General features: G+C 41.6%; 1 protein-coding gene across 2 annotated transcripts in view; it reads left to right on the plus strand.

Moving 5' to 3' along the window:
- Positions 1–2,200: 2,200 nt before the first annotated feature.
- snx9b (sorting nexin 9b) overlaps positions 2,201–27,557 on the plus strand; it is a 35,409-nt gene continuing 10,052 nt past the window's right edge. Inside the window, exons 1-10 of one of the 2 annotated variants that reach the window (XM_027155381.2) lie at positions 2,201–2,451; positions 5,448–5,534; positions 7,581–7,655; positions 14,954–15,052; positions 20,603–20,686; positions 21,789–21,951; positions 23,870–24,008; positions 24,110–24,191; positions 24,699–24,824; positions 24,910–25,027. In XM_027155381.2, the coding sequence (XP_027011182.1) occupies positions 2,440–2,451; positions 5,448–5,534; positions 7,581–7,655; positions 14,954–15,052; positions 20,603–20,686; positions 21,789–21,951; positions 23,870–24,008; positions 24,110–24,191; positions 24,699–24,824; positions 24,910–25,027 (985 nt within the window). In that variant the 5' untranslated portion in view covers positions 2,201–2,439. The remainder of the gene's footprint in view (positions 2,452–5,447; positions 5,535–7,580; positions 7,656–14,953; positions 15,053–20,602; positions 20,687–21,788; positions 21,952–23,869; positions 24,009–24,109; positions 24,192–24,698; positions 24,825–24,909; positions 25,028–27,557) is intronic. The other variant, XM_027155382.2, reaches the window with a different exon arrangement.

Raw genomic sequence — 27,557 nt, forward strand, 5'->3', positions numbered from 1 at the left:
TATGTCCAACCCTATAACAGAAGACTCCAAGGGTACGATTTCACACATTCACATTCACATTCACACCTATTTTCCTTTTTTTCTGTATATTCTACAGTCATCATCTCTGGCATTAGGCACTATTAGAAAAAATGGTCAAATCTAGAACCATAAAAAGTTCCACCAGTGTCTCTCTGTGGTGCTCTTAATTGCTCCATGTAGAGTCATTTGAATCTAGAACCTTTTTAAAGAACCAAACAATACCCCTAACTATACAGCCAACCAAGCGAAGAACCATTTTTCTTTGATTATATGAAAAATTGTACAACCATTTATTTGACTATCAGAAAGAGATACTGAGTTACTAGAACCTTCTTTTTCTTTTCCCTTCAGAGTTTTTTGACGGATGGTATTATTAAGCTGTGATCTAGTGAACCAGTATCAATGTATTTATTGATAAAGACTTTAAAAGCACTTCTGAAAGTTGCACAGGGTGTCTGGGAGTCTTCAATTCAATACTTTACATTTGCAATGCAGACACTTGAAAAGTGTTCTTATGTCATAAAATATACTGTAACAGCCAATCAGGTTTCAGTATGCAAATGACATTAAGGAAACACAGTTTTACCAAGGGAATGTGTGTGTGTGTGTGTGTGTGTGTGTGTGTGTGTGTGTGTGTGTGTGTGTGTGTGTGTGTGTGTGTGTGTGTGTGTGTGTGTGTGTGTGTGTGTGTTTTCTTTTTCAGTATAATGAATCAATGCTATATCTCTTTCTTTCTTTTGCCTTTTTCTATCGATATGTGCCACATCAAGCTGTTTATAATTCAGTGTGTAAAACGATTCAAATTATTTGTAGTGCTTGGTATGTTTTAATCAGAATAGTGTGAGAACAATAGATGAGCACCAGATGGCGCCATGAGACTCCACATGAAATAAAAGATGCTCGTCTACAATAAGACCACTTTTATTACTTCACTAGTACTTCCAGCACTGATACGGAAAAGAAAAGAAAGAGGAGAAGAGAAGAAGAGAAGAGAAGTTAAAAAAAAAAGTGGTCATTTATATTTCAGTGAGTGTTCAAATGAGTTAGTTAGTTAATATGGTTGGTGGGCAGGTAGTGTTTATTATCAGTTGCTTTTTTAAATGTATTTATTTTATTTTATTTTATTTTAATATTTTGTTGGATAGTATTACTAGTTTTGCTATGTGTCTATGGTGTATATTAGCGCAGTCAGCTGGATCAAATGAAAGACGCTGTCAGCTGGTTGATTAGTTAAGGTGTATATTATTATTATTATTATTATTATTATTATTATTATTATTATTATTATTATTATTATTATCAGCATAGATGTAAGTTAGTGTAGAATAATAAGTAAGCAATAACTAGTAATGTAAAGTAAGAATAAGTTAATTAGAAACTTATTTATAACTTTATTAAGTTACTTTGTTATTCAGTGGTTTAGTGTGTGTATGTGGTCTGCAGGTCAGAGTAGTTAGTTAGTTAGTTAGTTCGTTAGTTAGTTAGTTAGTTAGTTAGTTAGTTAGTTAGTTAGTTAGTTAGTTAGTTAATGTGTGATTTGTATGTGAGAATAGATATCATTTATTTAGATACTATGTACATGTACAGTGCATGTCAGTGTAGTTAGTTATTTAGTGTGTGCTCAGTGCAGAAATTATTTAGTTTGTTTGATAGTTTAGTTAGTTGGTGGGTGTACAGTGTATTTAGTTAGTTAGCTAGCTAGCTAGTTAGTGTTTGAACAGTGCAGTTTTATTAGTTAATTGTTTAGTTAGTTGGGGTGCACAGTCTAGTTAGTTAGTTAGTTAGTTAGTGTTTGCTCAGTGCAGGTTTACTAGTTAATTATTCAGTCAGTGTTTAGTTTGTTGGTGGGTTAGTTAGCTAGCTAGTTAGTGTTTGCACAGTGCACTTTTACTAGTTAATAACTTAATGTTTCGTTAGTTAGTATTTGCACTAACTAAATAATTAACTAGTAAAAGACGCACTGTGCATACATTAACTAACTAAACACTAACTAAATGATTAATTAGTAAAACCTGCACTGTGCATCTGCCAACTAACTAAACACTAACTAGTTAATTGTTTAGTTAGTGTTTAGTTAGTGTGTGCACAGTGCAGGTTTTACTAGTTAATTGTTTAGTTAGTTAGTGTGTGCACAGTGCAGGTCAGAGTCCTCGGTGCGGGGCGCAGTTTCAGTTTCCGGTTTTGAAGAGAGAGAGAGAGAGAGAGAGAGAGAGAGAGAGAGAGAGAGAGAGGACGCTCTGAACCGCGGTCCTGAATCCGGACATTATTTCACTATTACTATTATTTTTGTCTGCGTGTCTGTAGTGCGTGTGATCACAAGCGTGTTGTTTAGGAGTTGATGTGAGACCGTAATGTCTTCATGAACAAAACTCTACGACAACACACAACTTCTCTAATGACCGCTTTAGTGCGATCGTAATGGCAACAAAGGTGAGTTTTTATTTTATTTATACTCTTTATTAAGTACTTTGTGCTGAGGTTTAAAGTCGTGTGTTGTTTTTATTTCAATCTGCTTTAAAATAAAAGCGCGACTGTCTTGGCACGCGCCAACATTCCGTTCTGGCGTGTTTAGTTTCACACGTTTTACTTTTACATGCGAACATTGTGCCGAATACGCTCATTAAATGGGTTAAAAAATATATGATGACGTCAAAATATGAACATATTTGAGACGTTTTTTCCGTAAACATGGGAGGGAAAATTTGTATCATTAGGAGAGTCTTGTGACATTTCACTCCTCTTCCAGTGCGGGTCATGACGTCGCGCAAAGCATGATGGGATATGTAGTTTATATTGATTAGCATAGCGCTAATCACAGAACTTATTCTGTGGCGTTCTACGTTTTATTTTACGTTCTAGGTTCTATTTTATTCGACTACATGCTGCTTTTACCACTAATAAATGACCTGAAGACATGTTTGCTTTGTTATAGGAGGTTTTATAAGGTCTCAAGCTGTTTAGCTAAGCAGCTAAGTCACTAATCTAAAGTTGAGAAACCGAACCGAGTTTATTGCTAAGGATTCTGTTTGTCATACACTCCCAGTGCACAGAGACAACACACAGACAATGAAAATAAGACGAGGGGGGAAAAAATACAAAAAGAAAAATACAGATTGTATGTACAGTTGTGCTATAGATGATAGAATGGAATAGAATAGAATTGAGGTTTAAGAGATGAACTGGGATGGAGGTGGTAACTAATAAATGGAAGATTATTGCGTAAACATTTAACTTCATGAGGTAGATCGTCTCATGGGATTGTTGCAGACGAAGCCGCCTTTTGACCCAATGTTGTGTCAGTCAGTTGTCCTGTATGTTCTGGTCTTTATCAGCAATCAGGAGTTACGATGACCCATTATTTCCTCAGGACCTCTCGGTTGCTCTATTATAAACTGTTGTAGAAAGCACATTTACATTTACGTTATTTCCTGTCCAGTGTCACCCAAATGAGGATGAGGTTCACTTCTGAGTCTGGTTCCTTCCTCATGTCCTCTCAGGATGTTTTTCCTCGCTGCCGTCGACTCCGGCTTGCTCATTAGGGATAGGGACAGATATATAGTATCGTAAATTTTAGGTGAATCTTTAAATTAATTTTAAACTTTAATTGTATATATTTATTTGTCTTCTTCTTATTATTATTTTTGTTTTTCTCTCTCTCTTCTTTTTCCACACTTCTGTAAAGCTGCTTTGAGACAAAAGTGCTTATTTAAAATAAATAATTGATTGTCTGGGGAAAGAAAGGGTTCTTGTGCTCGGTTGTGCTGGTATTTGAGGCTCTGTAGAGTCGTACAGATTGTAAAAGTTCATTGGCATGGATTTGAGGGATCCAGAGGGATTTTCTGAGACCTTTACATCATTTTGGTTCTACACAGTTCTTGAAGGGTGGGCAGAGGAACACCAATAATCCTTTAGGTCCTTTGTGTTAAGTAGCAATAACCAAACCTTATAATTATAATTCCAAAGCCATCTCCAGCATCAGCGTTAAAATGACTAAAACATTTGGAGTGTTGTTATAGGAAAGTAATCAACTGTTGTTTAATAACAGTAACCCCATTTTATCATATTTTCCCTAAAACAGCACAAATCTTCCTTACTGTAAAGTACAATATACTATTTTGTTTTCCTTATTTGAGTTGATTATTAAAAAAAATAGCCAAAAATAAAAAAAGCAGAATTAAACATCAATTATACAAGAAATAAGGTTGATAGTTTAATATAAGAAACGAAAGAAATGAAGTTGATAGTGTGTAAATTATTCAGTTCAAAACACACACACACACACACACACAGACTCTCTTGTTGCCTGAGTAGGCCTCTTACATAGAGGAGCCCTTCACACTGCTCCTACAGCTTATACCGGTGTGGGTGGGTGGGTGGGTGGGTGGGTGGGTGTGTGTGGAATAAGGATTCCTTTGTCGTTAGAAACTTCAATGATTTAGTAATTGTAAATCATTATCCGAATTATTCATACGTTTATCTTTGTTTTGAGTGCTGGAGCTGTACAGGATGCAGGAAGTCTCTGGGTAATTCCTCCATGTTGCTATTCTTATTCATTTAAAGATATAGTATGTTTAATGTTGTGGCACATCTGTAAAACAAAGTTCGTGTAATCCCTAACATTACAGCAGCCATGAACAGACTGTGGGCTTTCTTATTTTCTCTCTTTCTTATAGGTAATAAATTGAGAAAATAAAACACCTTATTGTCTTATTATATGTTACAGAGAAACCATAAAGTGTCAGAAATTTACAAAGCTACAAAGTGCTGACACTGAAAACTCCTTCCATAGACGTTCCATAAACATCACACGGCGTGTAATGTATAGCATCTCCCTCGTGTCTCCTTGTGAATGAGCTGTTACTATGGAAACAATGACTAATTAAAACGGGCTTGTTATTATAAACCTGCCATTTGCAGCTGCGTTAGTGACACGGCTGGTCAGATACAAGAATAGTGCTATAAGGCAGAAGTGATCTCCCATTACGAGCCTGTTTTCAGAAAAGAAATCTGATCATGATGATCTGCAGTGTCACTATGAACGGAGTCAATAGTCATTATTATTATTTGGCGTTTTCATCACAAACCCATGTAAAAGACTGTAAAAGTCAGAGCTGGTAATACGTACATACCACTGAATTAACGGCTCGGCGGTTTTTCTAAAGGCACGTTAAAAAAATAAACAATACAAGCAAATGAAGCTAAATACTAAACTTTTTTTTATCCTCATGTGTAATGGGTTTGTGGAACAAGAAGAGCCAGTTTTACCTCTCATGATGACTTTGCCCTGATATCAACAATCACCTCTGAGTAATAACACTAAAGCTGGTTCTGGAAATAGTGTGTGAGTGTGTGTATGTGTGAGTGTGTGTATGTGTGTGTGTGTGTGTGTATACATGTCTGTTCATGTTCTCTGTTTGCTTGCGCAGGCACAGGTTTTATACGACTTCGCAGCAGAGCCGGGCAACAACGAGCTGTCGGTGAGAGAGGGTGAGACCATCACAATCACCAACCAGGTAACTGACTGCATACCTCAATGCTATGTAAATCTGACAGTTGTATATAAAACTGCTGTGTCATTGCTGTCACTCTCAATGTTTTATAGACCTGACAGGTGACAACTAGAAAATTGACTGCAGCATCATTACTGTAACTCTCAGTGCTTTATATAAACCTGACCGCTGTATAAATGACTGCAGCGTCATTACTGTAACACTCAGTGCTTTATATAAACCTGACCGCTGTATAAATGACTGCAGCATCATTACTGTAACTCTCAGTGCTTTATATAAACCTGACCGCTGTATAAACGACTGCAGCGTCATTACTGTAACACTCAGTGCTTTATATAAACCTGACAGCTGTATAAATGACTGCAGCGTCATTACTGTAACTCTCAGTGCTTTATATAAACCTGACAGCTGTATAAACTACTGCAGCGTCATTACTGTAACTCTCAGTGCTTTATATAAACCTGACAGCTGTGTAAATGACTGCAGCGTCATTACTGTAACACTCAGTGCTTTATATAAACCTGACAGCTGTATAAATGACTGCAGCATCATTACTGTAACTCTCAGTGCTTTATATAAACCTGACCGCTGTATAAATGACTGCAGCGTCATTACTGTAACTCTCAGTGCTTTATATAAACCTGACAGCTGTATAAACTACTGCAGCGTCATTACTGTAACTCTCAGTGCTTTATATAAACCTGACAGCTGTATAAATGACTGCAGTGTCATTACTGTAACTCTCAGTGCTTTACTGTATATAAACCTGACAGCTGTATAAATGACTGCAGCGTCATTACTGTAACTCTCAGTGCTTTATATAAACCTGACAGCTGTATAAATGACTGCAGTGTCATTACTGTAACTCTCAGTGCTTTACTGTATATAAACCTGACAGCTGTATAAATGACTGCAGCGTCATTACTGTAACTCTCAGTGCTTTATATAAACCTGACAGCTGTATAAACTACTGCAGCGTCATTACTGTAACTCTCAGTGCTTTATATAAACCTGACAGCTGTATAAATGACTGCAGTGTCATTACTGTAACACTCAGTGCTTTATATAATCCTGACAGCTGTATAAATGACTGCAGTGTCATTACTGTAACACTCAGTGCTTTATATAAACCTGACAGCTGTATAAACTACTGCAGCGTCATTACTGTAACTCTCAGTGCTTTACTGTATATAAACCTGACAGCTGTATAAATGACTGCAGTGTCATTACTGTAACTCTCAGTGCTTTACTGTAAATAAACCTGACAGCTGTATAAATGACTGCAGCGTCATTACTGTAACTCTGTGCTTTATATAAACCTGACAGCTATGTAAATGACTGCAGCGTCATTACTGTAACTCTCAGTGCTTTATATAAACCTGACAGCTGTATAAATGACTGCAGTGTCATTACTGTAACTCTCAGTGCTTTACTGTATATAAACCTGACAGCTGTATAAATGACTGCAGTGTCATTACTGTAACTCTCAGTGCTTTATATAAACCTGACAGCTGTATAAATGACTGCAGTGTCATTACTGTAACTCTCAGTGCTTTACTGTATATAAACCTGACAGCTGTATAAATGACTGCAGCGTCATTACTGTAACTCTCAGTGCTTTATATAAACCTGACAGCTATGTAAATGACTGCAGCGTCATTACTGTAACTCTCAGTGCTTTATATAAACCTGACAGCTGTATAAATGACTGCAGTGTCATTACTGTAACTCTCAGTGCTTTATATAAACCTGACAGCTATGTAAATGACTGCAGCGTCATTACTGTAACTCTCAGTGCTTTATATAAACCTGACAGCTGTATAAATGACTGCAGTGTCATTACTGTAACTCTCAGTGCTTTATATAAACCTGACAGCTATGTAAATGACTGCAGCGTCATTACTGTAACTCTCAGTGCTTTATATAAACCTGACAGCTATGTAAATGACTGCAGCATCATTACTGTAACTCTCAGTGCTTTATATAAACCTGACAGCTGTGTATGTTTTTTATTCCTGTAACTCAAGTGCATCTCCTTGCTTTTCTCAGAACATAGGTGGAGGATGGATCGAAGCACGGAACAGCAGAGGCGAGGTCGGCCTGGTGCCTGAGGACTATGTGGAGGTAAAGCTGAATGAATACATACCCTAAGGAATTCACACACATTCACAAGGCTTGGCATTATATACACACACTCACACACACATCCCACAAACACACACGTTTATGAATATTCACCCTGTGTGTGTGCATGCGTGCATGTGTGCGTGTGTTTGCGTGTGTGTGTGTGCGTGCGTGTGTTAGAAGTTTCCTGTGTAGGAAGGAAACTGCCACAAGTATGGAATTAGTGACAGGAAATGCTTTCTCTCCTCACAGTCCACACATGACACATTTACTGGTCTTCATGACCTCTAGTGCCACTTTCTTTTGTGTTGCCTTATGGTGGGAGTTTACTGAGTATGCAGAAGACTGTAAATAGCACAGGGGTGTGTTAGTTCTGTCTGAAAAGGCTTCCTTTAACAAAAAAATGCATTTGTTATCAAAATCTCAAATATAAATGTTTATATATAATATAATGTAAACATCAATAAGTCTATAATAAATGATTTTTCTCACATCAAGTGACCCAAAGTTAACCAAAGGCAATTTCCTTAGACTTCATAAGCTTTAAATAATATGTAAATATTACATTATAAAAGTCCTTCTTTTTATGGTGATTGACATTAGAATTTATATTTATGATACTGACAAAATCCTGGAGGTAATTAAAATGCTTTACATTGTGAACCAAATGCCTAGATGTGACATGGCAGCATTTCTATCCTATTACTCATCGATTCTGACAGACGGCGGAACGTATGCTATTTGTACGTCACATGCTATTCGTAACCCGTAGTACGGCTGGGTGATCTGATCTGAGTCGAATATCGTTCAGCTTCTCTGTCTCCACTGAGCGCTGAAAGGTATAGAAGATACCAGGTGCTGCTATGTGATGTCTATCGCGGGATTAGCAGGCGATGAAAACGAGATGTCGCTGCGACGACGTACGTGGCTCGGACCTCGTTATGTAGACAACCCTGTAAATACAGTAGCGATGAATCATACTCTGCTCACTGCTATACTGCAATGGAATGGACTTCGCCATATTCTCAGGAGATAATGAGTTTGTCACATATTTGTGATTATGCCACAGATATGGCCCGGAGCCAACAGACAATAAATTTTGTCATGCTGTCTGGGTGGGAGGGGCATAATGTCTATTACCTGGGGAAAGTTGTGGCCTAATGGTTGTGGCCTAATGGTCGAACCCACAACCCTAAGGTTGTAGGTTTGAGTCTCGGGCCGGCGATACCACGACTGAGGTGCCCTTGAGCAAGGCACCGAACCCCACCAACTGCTCCCCGGGCGCCGCAGCATAAATGGCTGCCCACTGCTCCGTGTGTGTGTGTGTGTGTTCACTGCTGTGTGTGTGTGCACTGCTGTGTGTGTGTGCACTGCTGTGTGTGTGTGCACTGCTGTGTGTGTGTGCACTGCTGTGTGTGTGTGCACTGCTGTGTGTGTGTGCACTGCTGTGTGTGTGTGCACTGCTGTGTGTGTGGGCACTTTGGATGGGTTAAATGCAGAGAACAAATTCTGAGTATGGGTCACCGTACTTAGCCGTATGTCACGTCACGTCACATTTCATGTCAAGTAAATAAAAATGATTGACGTGACCGATTCGGACGGGACAAACATCCCACTGATGCCGAGTTACCCCTATACATAACTTTACCCCTCCTTTCTATGTAAAACCTGAACAGGGCTTTCTATGATATCAGGTCAGTCTCACCTGTACACCTAAGGAATGTGATGTGTCCTCATTGTACTGTATTTATCACTTCAGTCTTCACTTCTCTTTCACTTTCTTTAGCTTCTTTAATGTCCATATTTGAGATAATAGATTGTGAGGATCTGGTTAGACGGTTCAGTAACGATTTTCCCATCATATTTAACAAAAAGAGTATCAAGACCAAAACCGCTCTGCTTTTGACTCCTGTGGCTAAACTCTTGTTGACTATTGTTTATAGAACACTACTTCCTCTATATGGCTGCGGTCACGCGGAGCCGACAGATTTGCATGTACAAATGTTTCTTTTGGGACACATTAACACTGTTTACTCTGTGGTGAAGTGTCCAACATTGTTACGGATTTGCCTTAATACCGTGTTTGTTCGGTTTAAGGTTAAAAAAAAAACAGCCAGTCGTAGGGGTGGAAATACTCGACAGTTCGCTGATGTTTGATGTGAATGTTAAGTGAAGCTCTTGATCTGTATCTTCTAGATTTAATGATCGGCTCGGGGGATCATTTCATATACTGCTAATAATTAACATTTTGCTGCTAAAGTGGTCAGAAAGTGTATATTTATCTATCTTGATCACTAGATAGACTGATTGATCGACGGACAGATAGACCAACGGATGTATGGACTGTTCGATGGATGGTCTGATCGATGGATGGACCGATCGATGGACAGATTGATGGACTGTTTAATGGAAGGACAGATTGATTGACCGATTGATACAGTTTGATAGACATATAATGTATGCAGGGCTGTCAAGTGTCACGCATTGAGAGTGACAGTCCCTCATTTCGGTCTTTTCTCACGTTCTCCCGACACACATCGTATTTCTCACGCAGAAAAACTTTTTGACTATTTATCATATATTTATTTGGCCGCAGCACCCAAAATGTATCAGTCCGCATCGCTGTCTCTATGGAACCGGGCAGGAACCAAGCATGTCTCAGTTCTTAGTCGAGCCTGACACTTATCAGCCAATCAAAAAAAAAGAGGCTACACAACAGCCAATCAGAAAATAGCAATATTGTATCTGGGTAAGATTTGACTCAGCAACCAATGGGGGGAAAAAAGCATTCATTAGTGAGGGTATTTTCGATGGTCGGATTGAACAAAACCTCAACACGAAACAGTTTGTCTCTGGAGGAGACATTGTCCTCAATCATCACCCTAAATATGTCTGGGCTTGTGCTGAACTGTTTTATATGGGAGCAACATTACACATGATAAAGGAGTCCAAAAAGGAAACAAACACTTAGAATAAACAACACGCACACGATATGAGGAAGAAACCTTGAGAGACCTCATCCTGATGTGGGTGACACCCCAGAGTGAAAGGATGATAAATAATTTCTCTTCTCTCTTCTGTAACAGTTAGTGCTACGGTGTCAACGTGTAACAGGGAAGCAGAGTTAGGGAAGAAGAGCGAGGGGAAAACCAGGGAGATTTCAAATCATGTTGTGTGTGTCTGTGTCCCCGTCTGTGTCCCCGTCTGTGTCCCCGTCTGTGTCCCCGTCTGTGTCCCCGTCTGTGTCCCCGTCTGTGTCCATTTGTGTACTCGTGTGTGTGTGTGTGTGTGTGTGTGTGTGTGTGTGTGTGTGGAACAGGAGCATATGCAGGACTGATAAACAGTTCAGTCACAGTGTAAACTCTCTCACTACCTTCACCTCCTCTCTCACACACTCTCTCTCTCAAACTCTCTCTCTCACTGATGAACAAACATCTGGATGATTTCATCTTAGAAACTTCTGGTTCCCTTCTGGAAAGCTTTTCTTTCATACATGTTTTTTCTCTGAGACCATCTTCAAGGAACATTCCTTCTTGTAGCACAGCGCTGTTGAGTTCTCGATTCTGATTGGTCAGGACGAGGTGATTAATTTCCTGTCTCTGACACTAGTACAGCTGCAGTCGCTATCGTTTGGCTTTGTCATTGTGGACACTCTGCATCAACAACGACTAATAATGAATAAATAATGACTTGTGCCATAAATGTTATAATGAAAAAGTTGAAGGTTCGAGTGAAGTGAAGGAGCTTCCTGTCGGTGTTAACGTCAAAAAAAGAGAGATTCTTTCAAAAAAAAATTATTTTTCTACCCTAATCACTAGTCCAGTAATCCACTAAGCTTTAGTCCATTAAGCACTGGTCCACTAATCACTAGTCCACTTACTACTAGTCCAATAACTAGTAGTCTACCAAGCACTGGTCCAATAGCCCACTAATCACTAGCCCACTAATCACTAGCCCACTAATCACTAGCCCACTAATCACTAGCCCACTAATCACTAGCCCACTAACTACTAGTCCACTAAGCACTGGTCCACTAGCCCACTAATCACTAGCCCACTAACTACTAATCTACTAAGCACTGGTCCATTAGCCCACTAATCACTAGTCCACTAACTACTAGTCTACTAATCACTGGTCCAATAGCCCACTAATCACTAGCCCACTAACTACTAGTCCACTAAGCACTGGTCCATTAGCCCACTAATCACTAGCCCACTAACTACTAGCCCACTAACTACTAGTCTACTAAGCACTAGCCCATTAGCCCACTAATCACTAGCCCATTAGCCCACTAATCACTAGCCCACTAATCACTAGCCCACTAATCACTAGCCCACTAACTACTAGTCTACTAAGCACTGGTCCATTAGCCCACTAATCACTAGCCCACTAACTACTGGTCTACTAAGCACTGGTCCATTAGCCCACTAATCACTAGCCCACTAATCACTAGCCCACTAATCACTAGCCCACTAACTACTAGTCTACTAAGCACTGGTCCATTAGCCCACTAATCACTAGTCCACTAACTACTAGTCTACTAATCACTGGTCCACTAGCCCACTAATCACTAGCCCACTAATCACTAGCCCACTAATCACTAGCCCACTAACTACTAGTCTACTAAGCACTGGTCCATTAGCCCACTAATCACTAGTCCACTAACTACTAGTCTACTAAGCACTGGTCCATTAGACCACTAATCACTAGCCCACTAATCACTAGCCCACTAACTACTAGTCCACTAAGCACTGGTCCAGTAGACCACTAATCACTAGCCCACTAACTACTATTGGATTAGACCAGTGTTTCTCAAACTTTTTCAGCCCAAGGACCACTTTATCTTCCAATTTTTTTCTGAGGACCACCTACAGAATCCCACTCTAACACGCCCCCAAAAACCAACAAAATAGGAAGGATAAGCTAAATTTAAGTTTAATATGCAACTGTTTCAAGTCAAAAACTAATTATTCAAACACAAATGCAATGATATGATCAGAAATTATATAATTTTTTATTTAATTTGAAAAAGTAAATGTGAAATGAGTTGCAGCTTAATATGAACAACAAACTGCACATGTGGAAAAAAATGCAATTAAACCTACTGTAACAGCCCAGGTCATACTTAATGCCATTCCAAAGAGCCATTAGTTTAAAACTGAGGTGGTGGGTATATGGTCGTAACTATGGTAACAATAAAATGCTGAAAAGAATGTTCCCCTTAATGTCCAATATCACTGAAATTACTGGGATTTTACACATGAAACAAAAACTAGTACATTACAAAACTAATAGATCTGTGGATTTTAGATTTTGAGATTTCCATCTAAAACAGCGTGAATATCAATGAGACGGGTGGTGCTGCTGATCACGCATCAGTTTCTGAATGTCTGGCTCCAAAGAGGAGAGTTTCAGTCTCATACTAGGCTCCACGTTTAGTCTGTTGCGATGTTTTGTTTTCAAACCAACCAGTGTGGAAAACCCAACTTCACAGTTGTATGTAGTTGGGAAGGGCATGAGCACTTTGAGGGCAGATTCTGCAAGCTTTGGATGTTCAGGAAGGAGCTGAGCCCAGAAGTCTGTTAAGGGCTGTTGTTTGAATGACATTTTGAGACCTCCATCTGATGCAATGTCCACAAGACTATTGCCTTCCTGTATTGAGAGCTTGGTACATTGCTCAGTGATGTCGCCAAAGGGATTTCTGATCCACTCAAAGTCCACATCTAGTTCTGGAAAGTATTTCCCCAGCTGCATGTGAAGGCCTTGTAGATGTTTCTTTATGGCTGTGACGGTGTCCTCCCCCAGGGTCCCTTCAGTTTCGAGAAGAAAGTCCGCTAGGGTGGGGAAACAGTCAAATTCACGACGATCGATACGTGCGCACCAGTGCTCTAATTTATTGCGGGCCCCTTTAATTTTGTCCTGTACAGTGAAGACTGTGACCGTTTTTCCTTGCAGTGCTAAGTTGAGCGTATTGAGCATGCTGAAAATATCTGCAAGATATGCTAGTTTTGAAAGCCACATAAAGTCATGAAGTCGATCATACAGTTCATCAGCCTGGTGCAGAAATAATTTTACTTCATCGTGCAGCTCAAAGAGACGAGACAGGACCTTGCCACGGGACAACATTACGCACACACGTTACCAGGCCCTTGTGTTTGGCTGTCATCGCAGTTGCACCATCAGTGCAAACTCCAACACAACATTTCCAGTCAATTTTATTATGCACAATGAAGGCATTTAGTGCATCAAAGATCGCTTCTCCTGTGGTGTTCGTTGGAAGGGATTTACAGAAGAGAAAATCCTCGTGGACTGAGCGCGCATGCATGTATCTCACAAAACACAGAAGATTTGCCTCGTTACCAATGTCCGTGGACTCGTCCAGCTGAAGAGAAAAGAAGGGACTCTGGTGTAATCGTGTGATCAGCTGCTCTTGGACAGTTTCGGACATTGAAGTTATGCGTCGCTGGACAGTGTCCTTGGATAGAGGTACTTTGTGCATGTCATCACTAGCTTTCTTCCCTAACATTACGTTTGCCATAACTTCTGCAGCAGGCTTAACTAGAGTCTCTCCAATCGAATGGGGTTTTCCCTTTTTTGCAATGAGTTGAGACACTCTGTATGATGCCTCAGTAGCCTTTACTTCGGTTCCGGCTTCAATGGGCCTTTGTGGTGCTGTAGTTTTGCTGCATTCAGTGGACGCTTGATCTTTTCTTTTGACTCCTCTTTGGTTTAGCCACCGATCCATTTTTACGTTATTAAAACAGAATGGCAAGAACTGTTTCGCCAGTACATTAAAAATCTACTTAAAGTGCCGATTTTATAAACACTTGCCTAGTTTAGGTCATCTTTTCGCGGACCACTAGGGGTCCATGGCGGACCACTTTTGGTCCGCGGACCACACTTTAAGAATTACTGGATTAGACGTAGGCACAGATGTGTTACTTAGAAGTATGACGTACTTTTGGTGTAACAATTCGATTGAACGTCCTTGTCATGTCTTTGTCACTCCACAGTATTTTCAAAATAAATGTTGCTATCAAACCCATTTCTGCTCAGAGACGCTCCGTGTTTGTTCATTTCAGCAGCTCAGATTTGAGCTTTAATTCTAAAATTCAGTGTGCGATTATCAGCAGAGGGAAAAACACACGTCTTACACACAGTGAAACACAACGACGTTTTGACAGCCTTTTCTGGTAAAAAAAGGATTAACCAGTACATGTTTGATGATGTTCCTGTAATATCGTGTCCCCCAGTGGTCTATTCTATGTATGAAATTGTTGGTGTTCGTGTATCTGCAGGTCGGTAAGCCTCAGGAGTTCACGGCAGGAGGAAGTGTGCCGCCGCTCGACCTGTCCATCTTTGATAGTCATGCAGGAACAAGTAACACACAAGGCCAGGTGAGCTGCTACACCCACACACACTCATACACCCACACACACACACACCACTTCCTTCCTTTTTTTTTTACCCTTTAAAGGGCATCTCCTGTGAAATTATTGAAAACAAACACAAACATGATGTGAAACTTTCTCTTCCAATCGAGTTTGAGCCTAGATGAAAGTCCAGACAAAACCTTTCAGCTTTAGGTTTTCACTCGAGGTGTTTTTATTTGGGATGAGAACATTTGTCTTTATGCTCCGCAGTGAAATATCTAAAGCTTCCTTTATTTGGTCACTGTCAAGAAGGATCTGAGTGAGGTCTAAAAAATGGTGAGATGGAGAAGCAGTGCTGTGATGACAAAATGTGTGTCTGTGTTTTTTTGTTTTTTTTAAATAAGACTCTCAGAGTGCCGTGATATTCCCCACAATCCTCTCTGTTCCTTATAATTATTCTTGGATGAACTATTACTATAGATTATGGCTGGGCGATAAAACGATAACGATATTTATCGCGATATTCACGTGATCGATATCAATAAAAAATGTGTTCGATAAAACGTTCGATATTTTTTATTCTTCTTTTATTCGTGAGTAAACAGAGGTTGCGAAGCGAGTTTGGTTGCATTAACAAAGGTACTCACTCTCCGGTAACCTAGCAACGTAGGGAGTGACAAGCTAACAGCCAATCATGTAACAGTATCATGTTCGGTTGCGCCATATCGTCGTCTCGTGCCGGTCTGCTGGATTCCTCTTCAGTAACCGGCGACTGATGAGCAGAAAATGAGTGAGGAAATTGTAAATAAAAGGGAAACATCAGCTCGCCAGTATGGCAGTTTTTTTGATATTATAAGCCTGACCGTTGTCACACCAACATCGTCTGCAAATTATGCAAGACCGTTTCTCTATGTTTATATTTAACATTATATTAAGCATTTCTTACATTTTCTTTCATTTTGCACCTTAAATGTTAAGAGATAATAGTTAAGTGTTCATCGTGACTTCAGACTTATGTTTACATTATAATTATTGGAGGTTTCCTGGTTGTTGTCATTTCTGTCTTAATAACTGAGGGGATTCTGATCAGAGGAAGGTTTAGTTTAAAATAAAAAGGTTTAAAAGTAATATATCTTTCTCCTGGTCCTAATTTTAAATGGGTCATAAAAAATACCAATAATTATCGATATCGACCGATATGAAGCACTGATATCGTGATACGGTTTTCAGCCGTATCGCCCAGCCCTACTATAGAAACAGTAACATTAATTAATAGCAATAACTTATTTGAACGAGTGTTTTCATCTAAAAACATACAACAGCCTGTTATACGTTACATCGTTATATATTAACACCATGCACACCGTCCAGCCAATAAGATTCGAGTATGCCGTGAGCTGTTTGTTTTTGAAGCATCATGGATCAAAGCCTACGCTGGTGTTAGTGAATCACACGCTGAACTGTTACAGAACCTGACAGAGGAGGAAACGACCACGCGGGTCTTACGAGACAGAAAAACGAGCACTTTATAAATGTGGTGTGTTGATGCGTCTTGATGTGATGTCTTTTCTTCTGATGGCGGAGTGAGTAGCCTTGTTGCCATGACATCACAGGCTGGATTCCAAATCGAGAAGGTCTTTCTGACTTTTTGCGAGTTGTCCGAGCGTCTGTGTTGTTTTTGTCTTGTTTTTTGTTTTGTTTTTCCAACCAACAGAGATCAGAAATTCTTTTAGGCAAATGTAGCTCAGGATATACAGGTTAGTTCAGTCGTGTTAAGTCTACACGTTTCTCTTCGCTTCCTGACTGGATTACGCCGCTTCTCACTAGCTTATGAGTCAGCAGAAGAGGAAATGTGGGAATGCTCCCAGCATTCTAACAACAGAGCGCTATTTCACTAGCTCTCCTGTTATCCAGTAAACATACAGTACTGGTGTGCGGGAAGTGCAGCAGGAAGCTAGGAGTTGTCTTTCCTGTAGGACGAGCACAACTGAAAGCACAGCACTTTCTGTTCAGAAAAAAAAACTTAGACTGTTGTGCTGCAGTGACTTCATGATAATGTGGTATAATGTAGTTCTGATGCAGTTCTGATGCATTGCTCATGCATTGCTGATGCAGTGCTGATGCAGTTCTAACGCAGTTCTAACGCAGTTCTAACGCAGTTCTGATGCAGTTCTGATGATGCAGTTCTGATGCAGCAGTGAAGCAGTGCTGATGATGCAGTTCTGAAGCATTTCTGGTGATGCAGTTCTGATGCAGCAGTGAAGCAGTGCTGATGATGCAGTTCTGATGCAGTGCTGATGATGCAGTTTGGGTGCAGTGCTGATGTAGTACTCATGCAGTGCTGATGCAATTGTGATGCAGTGCTGATACAGCACTCATGCCATGCTTATGCAGTTCGGGTGCAGTGCTGATGTAGTACTATTGCAGTGCTGATGTAGTACTATTGCAGTGCTGATGTAGTACTATTGCAGTGCTGATGTAGTACTATTGCAGTGCTGATGCAGTTTGGGTGCAGTGCTGATATATAACTCATGCAGTGCTGATGCAGTTCGGGTGCAGTGCTGATGTAGTACTATTGCAGTGCTGATGTAGTACTATTGCAGTGCAGATGTAGTACTATTGCAGTGCTGATGCAGTTTGGGTGCAGTGCTGATGTATAACTCATGCAGTGCTGATGCAGTTCGGGTGCAGTGCTGATGTAGTACTTACTCATGCAGTGCTGATGCAGTTTTGGTGCAGTGCTGATATAGTACTCATGCAGTGCTGATGCAGTTTTGGTGCAGTGCTGATGCAGTTCGGGTGCAGTGCTGATGTAGTACTCATGCAGTGCTAATGCAGTTTTGGTGCAGTGCTGATATAGTACTCATGCAGTGCTGATGCAGTTTTGGTGCAGTGCTGATGCAGTTCGGGTGCAGTGCTGATGTAGTACTCATGCAGTGCTGATGCAGTTTTGGTGCAGTGCTGATGCAGTTCGGGTGCAGTGCTGATGCAGTTCGGGTGCAGTGCTGATGCAGTTGTGATGCAGTGCTGATGTTCGCTTCGTCTCATTCTCTCATTCACTGTCAGAGACGACGGTTCACGCTCGGTAATGATGGCTGCGGCTGCAGTAAACAAAATGTTCGCCGTCACCGTTCAGTCATACGGGTTCGGGCGCCATAATACATCTAAAAAATGCATTAAAACAGCTCGACACCACTTTAACTTGGGGCGAAGTTCTGGAAAAAACTGTCCAGCATCAAAATAAAGTTTGCGACGATGCACCCGAAGGCACGGGTTGAAGACCCAGTCAGTGACGTCACGATATGCTAATTTGTTTAAATTCAAACCTACGTAATCACCATCACCAAAATTGTACCTTTTTTTTTTTACACTGAAACTTGAAAAAAATATATAGACCTACCTACTGACCCTTTTTTTTTTTTTTTTTTTTCTTCACTGTTACTGCAAACCAAATTATTTTTAAGGATGGCCTGATGCAGTGCTGATGATGCAGTTCTGATGCAGTAGTGAGTTTTAGTCATTTATTCATTTTTATACTTCCTCAACTTTCCCCAGCAATTTCTTTTCTTAGGTGGTTATTATTATCTTCCACACATTTCTTTAATAACCATACACATTTATACATATGTATATTTATGTATATGTACATGTACAGTATATACATTATTTCTTCATATTCTCCATAAATTTCATATTTGTATATAGTTTTTATATAGTTTTCTTATATAGTTTCTTATTATTTTATTCTCTCTCTTTTTTTCTTTTTTTTTTTGCTTTTTTTTATCCTTTTTTTTATATTCTTTATCCTTATACCGGACAGTTGCTTAAAGCCTTTCACAGCATATCGTACCCTGTATGTATGTGTATGTGACAAATAAGATTTGATTTGATTTCAGTAGAATTTCTGTTCACCATTATAAACCATGCGCTTGTATCTGATACGATCGGAAATGAAAACAAAACGTCGCTTTGTTTGTAAGCGGCAAAGAATTGTGTTGGAAAATCTGAATGTCAGAAGAAAACTTTTCTGGCAAACGTCGTTACGTTCCATCTCGTACATACGACATTAACACCATTTTATGACTTAAGGTCCATTTAGAAAGAAGCAGCTCTGTTTAGCTACAGAACGAATGATACCTCAGTTTATTCACCGTTTCAGGTCGAAACACAAACCTGTTACAGCTGTTTTTGTTACTAGTGTCAGTATTATTGTCAGTATTATTATATCACAGCTCTTATTCTCTAAATTTATTCCTCTAGAAATATCTAAAAGTCTTGCTTTAACTTTTTATTTTCCCTCAATTGTTGATTTTTTTCTTCATCATCATCATCATCATTATAAATGTCCTGCAGTTCACTAGAGCAGAAAAACGTCTTATAAATATTTTTTTTATAAATAGGTGAGAAATATCTGGAAAACTCCCAGAGACAGATGTGGGGTGTGTGTGTGGTGTGTGTGAGGTGGATAGCAGAAGTCCTCGGTTTTATCTTCTCGGAAGTTCTGCATCTGGTACAGAAGTGAAAACAGCTGCATTGCCAGTCTTTTCTCAGCACATTTACAGGCGCTTTACACTTTAAAAAGCCTTGAGGAGGAAGAACTTTGGAAGTCCTTTATAAATATAATATATATATATATATATATATATATATATATATATATATATATATATATATATATATATATATATATATATAGTCTTCAGTTTAAAAAAAAGGTTTAATGGTTTGTTTTTTTCGTCATCCGGTGTAAAATTACTATACAGGAAATTCATCAGACGCGACAGACGGCTGGTTTCATACTGAGAAAACATGAAAAAAAAATGACGTAAGCTGAAAACATGACGTACGCGACTCCACAGCTGCTTTCATTTAATTCACTTAAAATTAGAAACATGAGAGAAATCAGGCCGTTTAGTCCCTGAGTGTCTCAGAATTTCAGAGCTATGATGTTGTTTTACAGGAATTCTCATAGCTTTGTGAATACTGTTTGTTTATATATATATATATACACACACACACACACATACACACACACTGATGATGAAGATGATGATGATCATGTCAATGTTGATTGTCAATGTGGATGGTCATGTGGATAGTGATGATTATTGTCAATGGTGATTTGGATGGCGATGATGATGGTGATGATGATGATTGTCTGATGCTGATGATGATTGTGGATGTGATGATGATGATGATGATTGTCAATGGTGATGTGGATAATGATGATGATGATGATGATGATGATTGTCAATGGTGATGGTGATGATGATGATGATGATTGTCAATGGTGATGATGATGATGATTGTCAATGGTGATGTGGATGGTGATGTTGAAGATGTGGATGGTGGTGATGATGGTGATTTGGATGTGGATGGTGATGATGATAGTCAATGGTGATGATGCTGATGTGGATTGTGATGTTGATGTCGATGGTTATGATGTTGCAGATGCTGATGTTTGTCAATGGTGATGTAGATGGTGATAATGTGAATGATGATGTAGATGTTGTCGATTATGATGATTTGGATGATTATGATGATATAGATGTCATGTCAACTGTCTTCTTCAAGGTGGATGTAGGTCAGCCGGAAACCACACTCACCCCCATGACCCCCATCACCCCCGTGTTCCCAGCACTGTCCTCCCCTGATGAGGTAACCGGAGTGCCGGGCAGCATGGTGCCATGCATGGAGGCTCATTTTCCATGTCAACCTAAACTTTTCCTGCCCCTGAAAAATGCATCGCGCACACACACACATGCACACACAGATCAGTTTGATCAGCACTGTATAATCAACACTGTTCACACCAATCTCACACAATGTTTTAAATGCATCTGAATTTTAAATAGAAACATGTCATCCGTGTGCTTTGTGATCTCATAAAACACTTTCTCTGTGATGATGGATGTTTTCCTGGTGTTAAACACACACACACACACACACACACACACACACACTCACACTCACACATCATACACATTCCTAGCATGATGAAGATCCAATCCTTGGTGCATGGCATGTCATATGAACGAGGTTTTTCATCCTTGTTTATTAGCAAGCTCTGAATGAGTGAGCTCTTCTTTTTTGTTTTGCTTTTTAAGTAAACTCTTATCATATGGAGTGCGTGTGTGCGTGCATGTGTGTGTGTGTGTGTGTGCGTGTGTGTGCCTTCCTTCAGCCTTTCTGCTCCCTGTTGCTCTGTCTGTGTTCTATTCCTTCTCAATGGAGTTTAATCCCATAATAGTTTGTTAGTTAGTTTTAACAGCTGCATAGGAAGCTCCAGATCATTGATTAAAAACAAGATGTCACACACACACACACTCAACACACACACACACACACACTGAACAACACACACACTCAACACACTAGCTGTTACACACACTGAGGACTAAGGATTCAGAATCCCGGAAAATATTAACATGATTTTTTAAACAGCTCTCAACAGACAGTGATAGTGATTTATTGGCTTCAATAATTAATTACAACTAATCAACTGTGGTGATGATGATGATGATGATGATGATGATGAGTTTAGCTAAAGTGAGCTGATTATCTGAATGTAGTTATCAGTCTTTATAACATGCATAGAATTTGTCTCTCACTCCCTCTCTCCTCCCCCCCCCCTCTTCCTCTCTCCCCTTCCTCACTCCCTCTCTCTCCCCTTCTTCCTCTCTCTCTCTCCCCTCCTCCCTCTCTCTCCCCCTCTCTTCCTCTCCCCCTGCCTCTCCCTCCCTCTGTCTCTCTCTGACAGACGAGTAACGGCAGTGACCCATGGGCCGTGTTTGACACTAACACCTCTGGGGGATTCTCCAATAACTGGGCTGCGCAGCCCGAAGGCACAGAGACCGGGCAGAGTGGCAGCAGCGCCTGGCCATCTGGAGGACTAGGCCACCCTCACGCTTACCCGGGCCCAGGTGACCACTCAAACACCACCATTAAAGAGTTTTACACAAACACAGTTAATCACACACGGCACTTTTGTCACCCAGTTCTACAACCTGCACCAGGTACCAAAGGTCTGGTGTTAAACACCAAACATTAAAACATTTCTGCCATATGTAGCTCTGAAAACTTTCCCCAGTTTAAATTTATACATGTTTTAAACTCTCTCTCTCTCTCACACACACACACACACACACACACACACACACACACACACACACACACACACACACACACACGAAGGCAGGAAGGGTGCCAATATATATTTATAGCCTGCTTTCCCAAGCTTAAATTCAAACATATCTCGCACGCACACACACGAAGGGGGCCCATATTTATTTACACCCTTATTTTATGGCATTAATTGGGCTGAATTAGTTTTATAAATATTGGCACCCTGCGTTAGAATACATTACAATCATGTGATCTATATATCTATTTTTTTAACTTTAATTTTATTCGTTTATTTATTTTCCCATGATTTTTTTTTTTTTTTTTAGAAATATGTGTGTGTTTTTGGTGTGATATTTGTTCGGACCTCTTCCTTTCACTCAGACCTCTTTTCCTGCTTCTTTTTTCCCCCCTGAAGATATTTATCCCTATCCGTACCTTATTGATGCAGCAGGTACTCCATGCTTTCTTCATGATGACACTAACAAGCTGCACGGGTTTGATCTGAGCGTCAAACTCACACGCATGGGTCATGGTTTGGGATAACGGCTCGTCCTAACGTTATAACGAGTTTATAAGCTGTGATACGATTCACACAAGAGTTTGACTCTTTTACCCAGTGACACCTTTTACAGCATGCAGTCGACTGATCCATTTATTGCAAGACAAATTACGTTTGAGTGAACAGGAGGAAGATTTCTACCAGGAGATACACACCCACACACACACACACACACACACACACACACACACATGGCTTATTTATTCCTCATATAATAATTTACACTTAGCTTCCCTTGGAAAAAGCTTTGTACAGGATTACTGCACTTTAATCTCTATGGGCGGGGTTACTGCACTTTAATCTCTATGGGCGGGGTTACTGCACTTTAATCTCTATGGGCGGGGTTACTGTGCTTTAATCTCTATGGGCGGGGTTACTGCGCCTTCATCTCTATGGGCGGGGTTACTGCGCTTTCATCTCTATGGGCGGGGTTACTACGCTTTCATCTCTATGGGCGGGGTTACTGCGCTTTCATCTCTATGGGCGGGGTTACTGCGCTTTCATCTCTATGGGCGGGGTTACTGCGCTTTCATCTCTATGGGCGGGGTTACTGCGCTTTCATCTCTATGGGCGGGGTTACTGCGCTTTCATCTCTATGGGCGGGGTTATTGCACCTTCATCTCTATGGGCGGGGTTACTGTGCTTTCATCTCTATGGGCGGGGTTACTGCACCTTCATCTCTATGGGCGGGGTTACTGCACCTTCATCTCTATGGGCGGGGTTACTGTGCTTTAAAGTCTATAGGCGGGGTTACTGCACCTTCATCTCTATGGGCGGGGTTACTGTGCTTTAAAGTCTATAGGCGGGGTTACTGCGCTTTCATCTCTATGGGTGGGGTTACTGTGCTTTAATCCCTGTGGGCGGGGTTACTGTGCTTTCATCTCTATGGGTGGGGTTACTGCGCTTTCATCTCTATGGGTGGGGTTACTGCACTTTAATCCCTGTGGGTGGGGTTACTGCACTTTAATCCCTGTGGGTGGGGTTACTGTGCTTTAAGACGTATCCAGATGTTAAAACGCTGAATATTATATATGTGAATGCGCTGACGATCAGTCGACCCGCTGGAATAACGTCATTCGGCGCAAATGCATGTGTAAGTGTGTGACATGTTACATAATAAACAAACAAAAGTGTGTAACGTAGTGATGTGGTTAAAGGTGCCGAGGATGACGAGTGGGACGAAGACTGGGACGACAGGAAGTCCTCGGGTGGGTTCGGTGAAAACGAAGCGGGCGACGGCAGCGCCATGACCAGAGGAGGAGCTCATGGATCGTCCATGAAAATCACCCTCAACAAGTAAGAGCACAGAGTCAGTCTGTAAACCTGCAGTGTGAGGTGGTGATGATGATGATGGTGATGGTGATGATGTCATCCACTTCTTCCTTTCCCACCTGTAGATTCCCAGGATTCTCCAAATCGGGCCCTGAGCTGTACCTCCTGTCCAAACAGGTGTCCAAAGGACCCAAGCTGTCTGTCTATGTAAGATACACATCACCTCTTACAGCTTCAGGAAAGAACAGAACAATAAAAAAGTACACATAAAGATATTTCTAATTGTTTCCATGGTAACGGATCGTTCAAATGGGCTCGTACTGTGTAGTGGCTTTAGTATAGGGATGTTTTAGATGAGGGTTCTTGAGTAAAAATGTTAAACATTAAATGCTGAAAAATATGTTGTGTATCCACACACTGATTAATAACCTCCAGATGCTAAGGTTCTAAACCCTTTAGTCATTAGAGCTTTAACGTGTTTAAACTCTGTTTATTTTCCTTTCCGTGATACATTTCAGGATGTTAAGCGTGTTCAGTTGTTCAGTAACTAATATCTGTTATTCACTAACTCCAGTGAAACTAATAAAGGGATCTGATGCTGTAGGAATTTGAGTCGTGTTTCAGGAGGTGTGTGTGTGTGTGTGTGTGTGTGTGTGTGTGTGTGTGTGTGTGTGTGTGTGTGTGTGTGTGTGTGTGTGTGTGTGTGTGTGACAGAGCGGTGAGGTTGGTCCAGTGTGGGAATACACTGAGCCTCAGCTGGACTGCGTTGTAGCAGACCCCAAAAAAGGCTCCAAAATGTACGGCCTAAAGAGCTACATCGAGTACCAGGTCACCCCTAACGTGAGTCCCGCAGCTTAAACCGTCCGAGTTAAAATTGTGTATTAACGCCTCAACACATGGAAACTTTTTTACCTCCCCCCCACAGACCACCAACAAACCTGTCAATCATCGATACAAGCACTTTGATTGGCTGTACGAGAGACTTTTGGAAAAGTTTGGGTCAGCAATCCCTATACCATCCCTGCCTGACAAACAGGTCACAGGTAAAAGAGTGAGAGAGTGTGTGTGGGAGGGAGGGAGAGTGTGTGTGTGTGTGTGTGTGTGTGTGTGTGTGTGTGTGTGTGTGTGTGTGTGTGTGTGTGAGCGAGCGAGCGAGCAAGAGCGAGCATGTGTGTGAGAGAGTGAGTGCGTGTGTGTGCACTCGTGTGCGTGTGTGTGCACTCGTGTGCGTGTGTGTGCACTCGTGTGTGTGTGTGTGCACTCGTGTGTGTGTGTGTGTGTGAGTGCACGTGTGTGTGTGTGTGTGTGTGAGTGCACTCGTGTGTGTGTGTGTGTGTGTGTGAGTGCACTCGTGTGTGTGTGTGTGTGTGTGTGTGTGTGAGTGCACTCGTGTGTGTGTGTGTGAGTGCTCTCGTGTGTGTGTGTGTGTGTGTGTGTGTGAGTGCACGTGTGTGTGTGTGTGTGTGTGTGTGAGTGCACTCGTGTGTGTGTGTGTGTGAGTGCACTCGTGTGTGTGTGTGTGTGTGTGTGAGTGCACTCGTGTGTGTGTGTGTGTGAGTGCACTCGTGTGGTGTGTGTGTTGTGTTAGTGCACTCGTGTGTGTGTGTGTGTGTGTGAGTGCACTCGTGTGTGTGTGTGTGTGTGTGAGTGCACTCGTGTGTGTGTGGTGTGTGTGAGTGCACTCGTGTGTGTGTTGTGTGTGTGAGTGCACTCGTGTGTTGTGTGTGTGTGTTGTGTGTGTGAGTGCACTCGTGTGTGGTGTGTGTGTGAGTGCACTCGTGGTGGCTGTGAGTGCACTCGTGTGTGTGTTGTGTGTGTGAGTGCACTCGTGTGTGTTGAGTGCACTCGTGTGTGTTGTGTGTGTGTGTGAGTGCACTCCGTGTGTGTGTGTTGTGTGTGTGTGTTGAGTGCACTCGTGTGTGTGTGTGTGTGTGTAGTGTGTGTGTGTGTTGAGTGCACTCGGTGTGTGTGTGTGTGGTGAGTGCACACTCGTGTGTGTGTGTGTGGTGAGTGCACTCGTGTGTGTGTGTGTGTGAGTTCACTCGTGTGTGTGTGTGTGTGAGTGCACTCGTGTGTGTGTGTGTGTGTGTGAGTGCACTCGTGTGTGTGTGTGTGTGTGTGTGTGAGTGCACTCGTGTGTGTTAGTGTGTGTGAGAGTGCACTCGAGTGTGTGTGTGTGTGTGTGAGTGAAAGAGTGTGTGTGTGTGTGTGTGTGTGAGTGCTCTAGTGTGTGTGTGTGTGTGTGTGAGTGCACTCGTGTGTGTGTGTGTGTGTGTGAGTGCACTCGTGTGTGTGTGTGTGAGTGCACTCGTGTGTTGTGTTGTGTGTGTGTTGTGTGAGTGCACTCGTGTGTGGTGTGTGTTGTGTGGTGTTGTGTGTGCGTGTGAGTGCTCTCGTGTGTGTGTGTGTGTGTGTGTGTGAGTGCTCTCGTGTGTGTGTGTGTGTGTGTGTGTGAGTGCACTCGTGTGTGTGTGTGTGTGTGTGTGAGTGCACTCGTGTGTGTGTGTGTGTGTGTGAGTGCACTCGTGTGTGTGTGTGAGTGCACTCGTGTGTGTGTGTGAGTGCACTCGTGTGTGTGTGTGTGTGTGTGTGAGTGGCACCTGTGTGTGATGTGTGGTGTGTGGTGTGAGTGCACTCGTGTGTGTGTGGTGTGATGTGTGTGTGTGTGTGAGGTGCACCTGTGTTGTGTGTGTGTGTGTGTGTGTGATGATGCACTCGTGTGTGTGTGTGTGTGTGTGAGGTGCACTCGTTGATGTGTGTGTGTGGTTGTGTGTGTGAGTTGCAACTCGTTAGTTGTGTGTTTGAGTGCACTCGTGTGTGTGTGTGAGTGCACTCGTGTGTGTGTGCTTGTGAGTTGCACTCGTGTGTTTGTGTGTGTGTGTGAGTGCACTCGGTGTGTGTGCTGTGTGTGTGGTGAGTGACACTCGGCTGTGTGTGTGTGAGTCGCACTCGTGTGTTGTTGTGTGAGTGCACTCGTGTGTTTGTGTGTGTGAGTGCACCTCGTGTGTTGTGTGTGTGTGTGAGTGCACTCGTGTGTTGTGTGTGTGGTGTGCGATGAGTGGCACTCGTGGTGGTGTGTTGTCTGTGTGTGAGTGAGTGCACTCGTGTGTGTGGTGTGCTGTGTTGAGTTGAGTTGCACTCGGTGTGGTGTGTGTGTGTGTGAGTGTGAGTGTGTGTGAGTGCACTCGTGTGTGTGTGTGTGTGTGTGTGTGTGTGTGAGTGCACTCGTGTGTGTGTGTGTGTGTGTGTGTGAGTGCACTCGTGTGTGTGTGTGTGTGTGTGTGTGAGTGCACTCGTGTGTGTGTGTGTGTGTGTGTGTGAGTGCACTCGTGTGTGTGTGTGTGTGTGAGTGCACTCGTGTGTGTGTGTGTGTGTGTGTGTGTGAGTGCACTCGTGTGTGTGTGTGTGTGTGTGTGAGTGCACTCGTGTGTGTGTGTGTGTGTGTGTGTGTGAGTGCACTCGTGTGTGTGTGTGTGTGTGTGTGTGTGTGTGTGTGTGTGAGTGCACTCGTGTGTGTGTGTGTGTGTGTGTGTGTGTGAGTGCACTCGTGTGTGTGTGTGTGTGTGTGTGTGA

The sequence above is a fragment of the Tachysurus fulvidraco genome, chromosome 16 (genome assembly GCF_022655615.1).
Source record: "Tachysurus fulvidraco isolate hzauxx_2018 chromosome 16, HZAU_PFXX_2.0, whole genome shotgun sequence".
Taxonomy (NCBI): domain Eukaryota; kingdom Metazoa; phylum Chordata; class Actinopteri; order Siluriformes; family Bagridae; genus Tachysurus; species Tachysurus fulvidraco.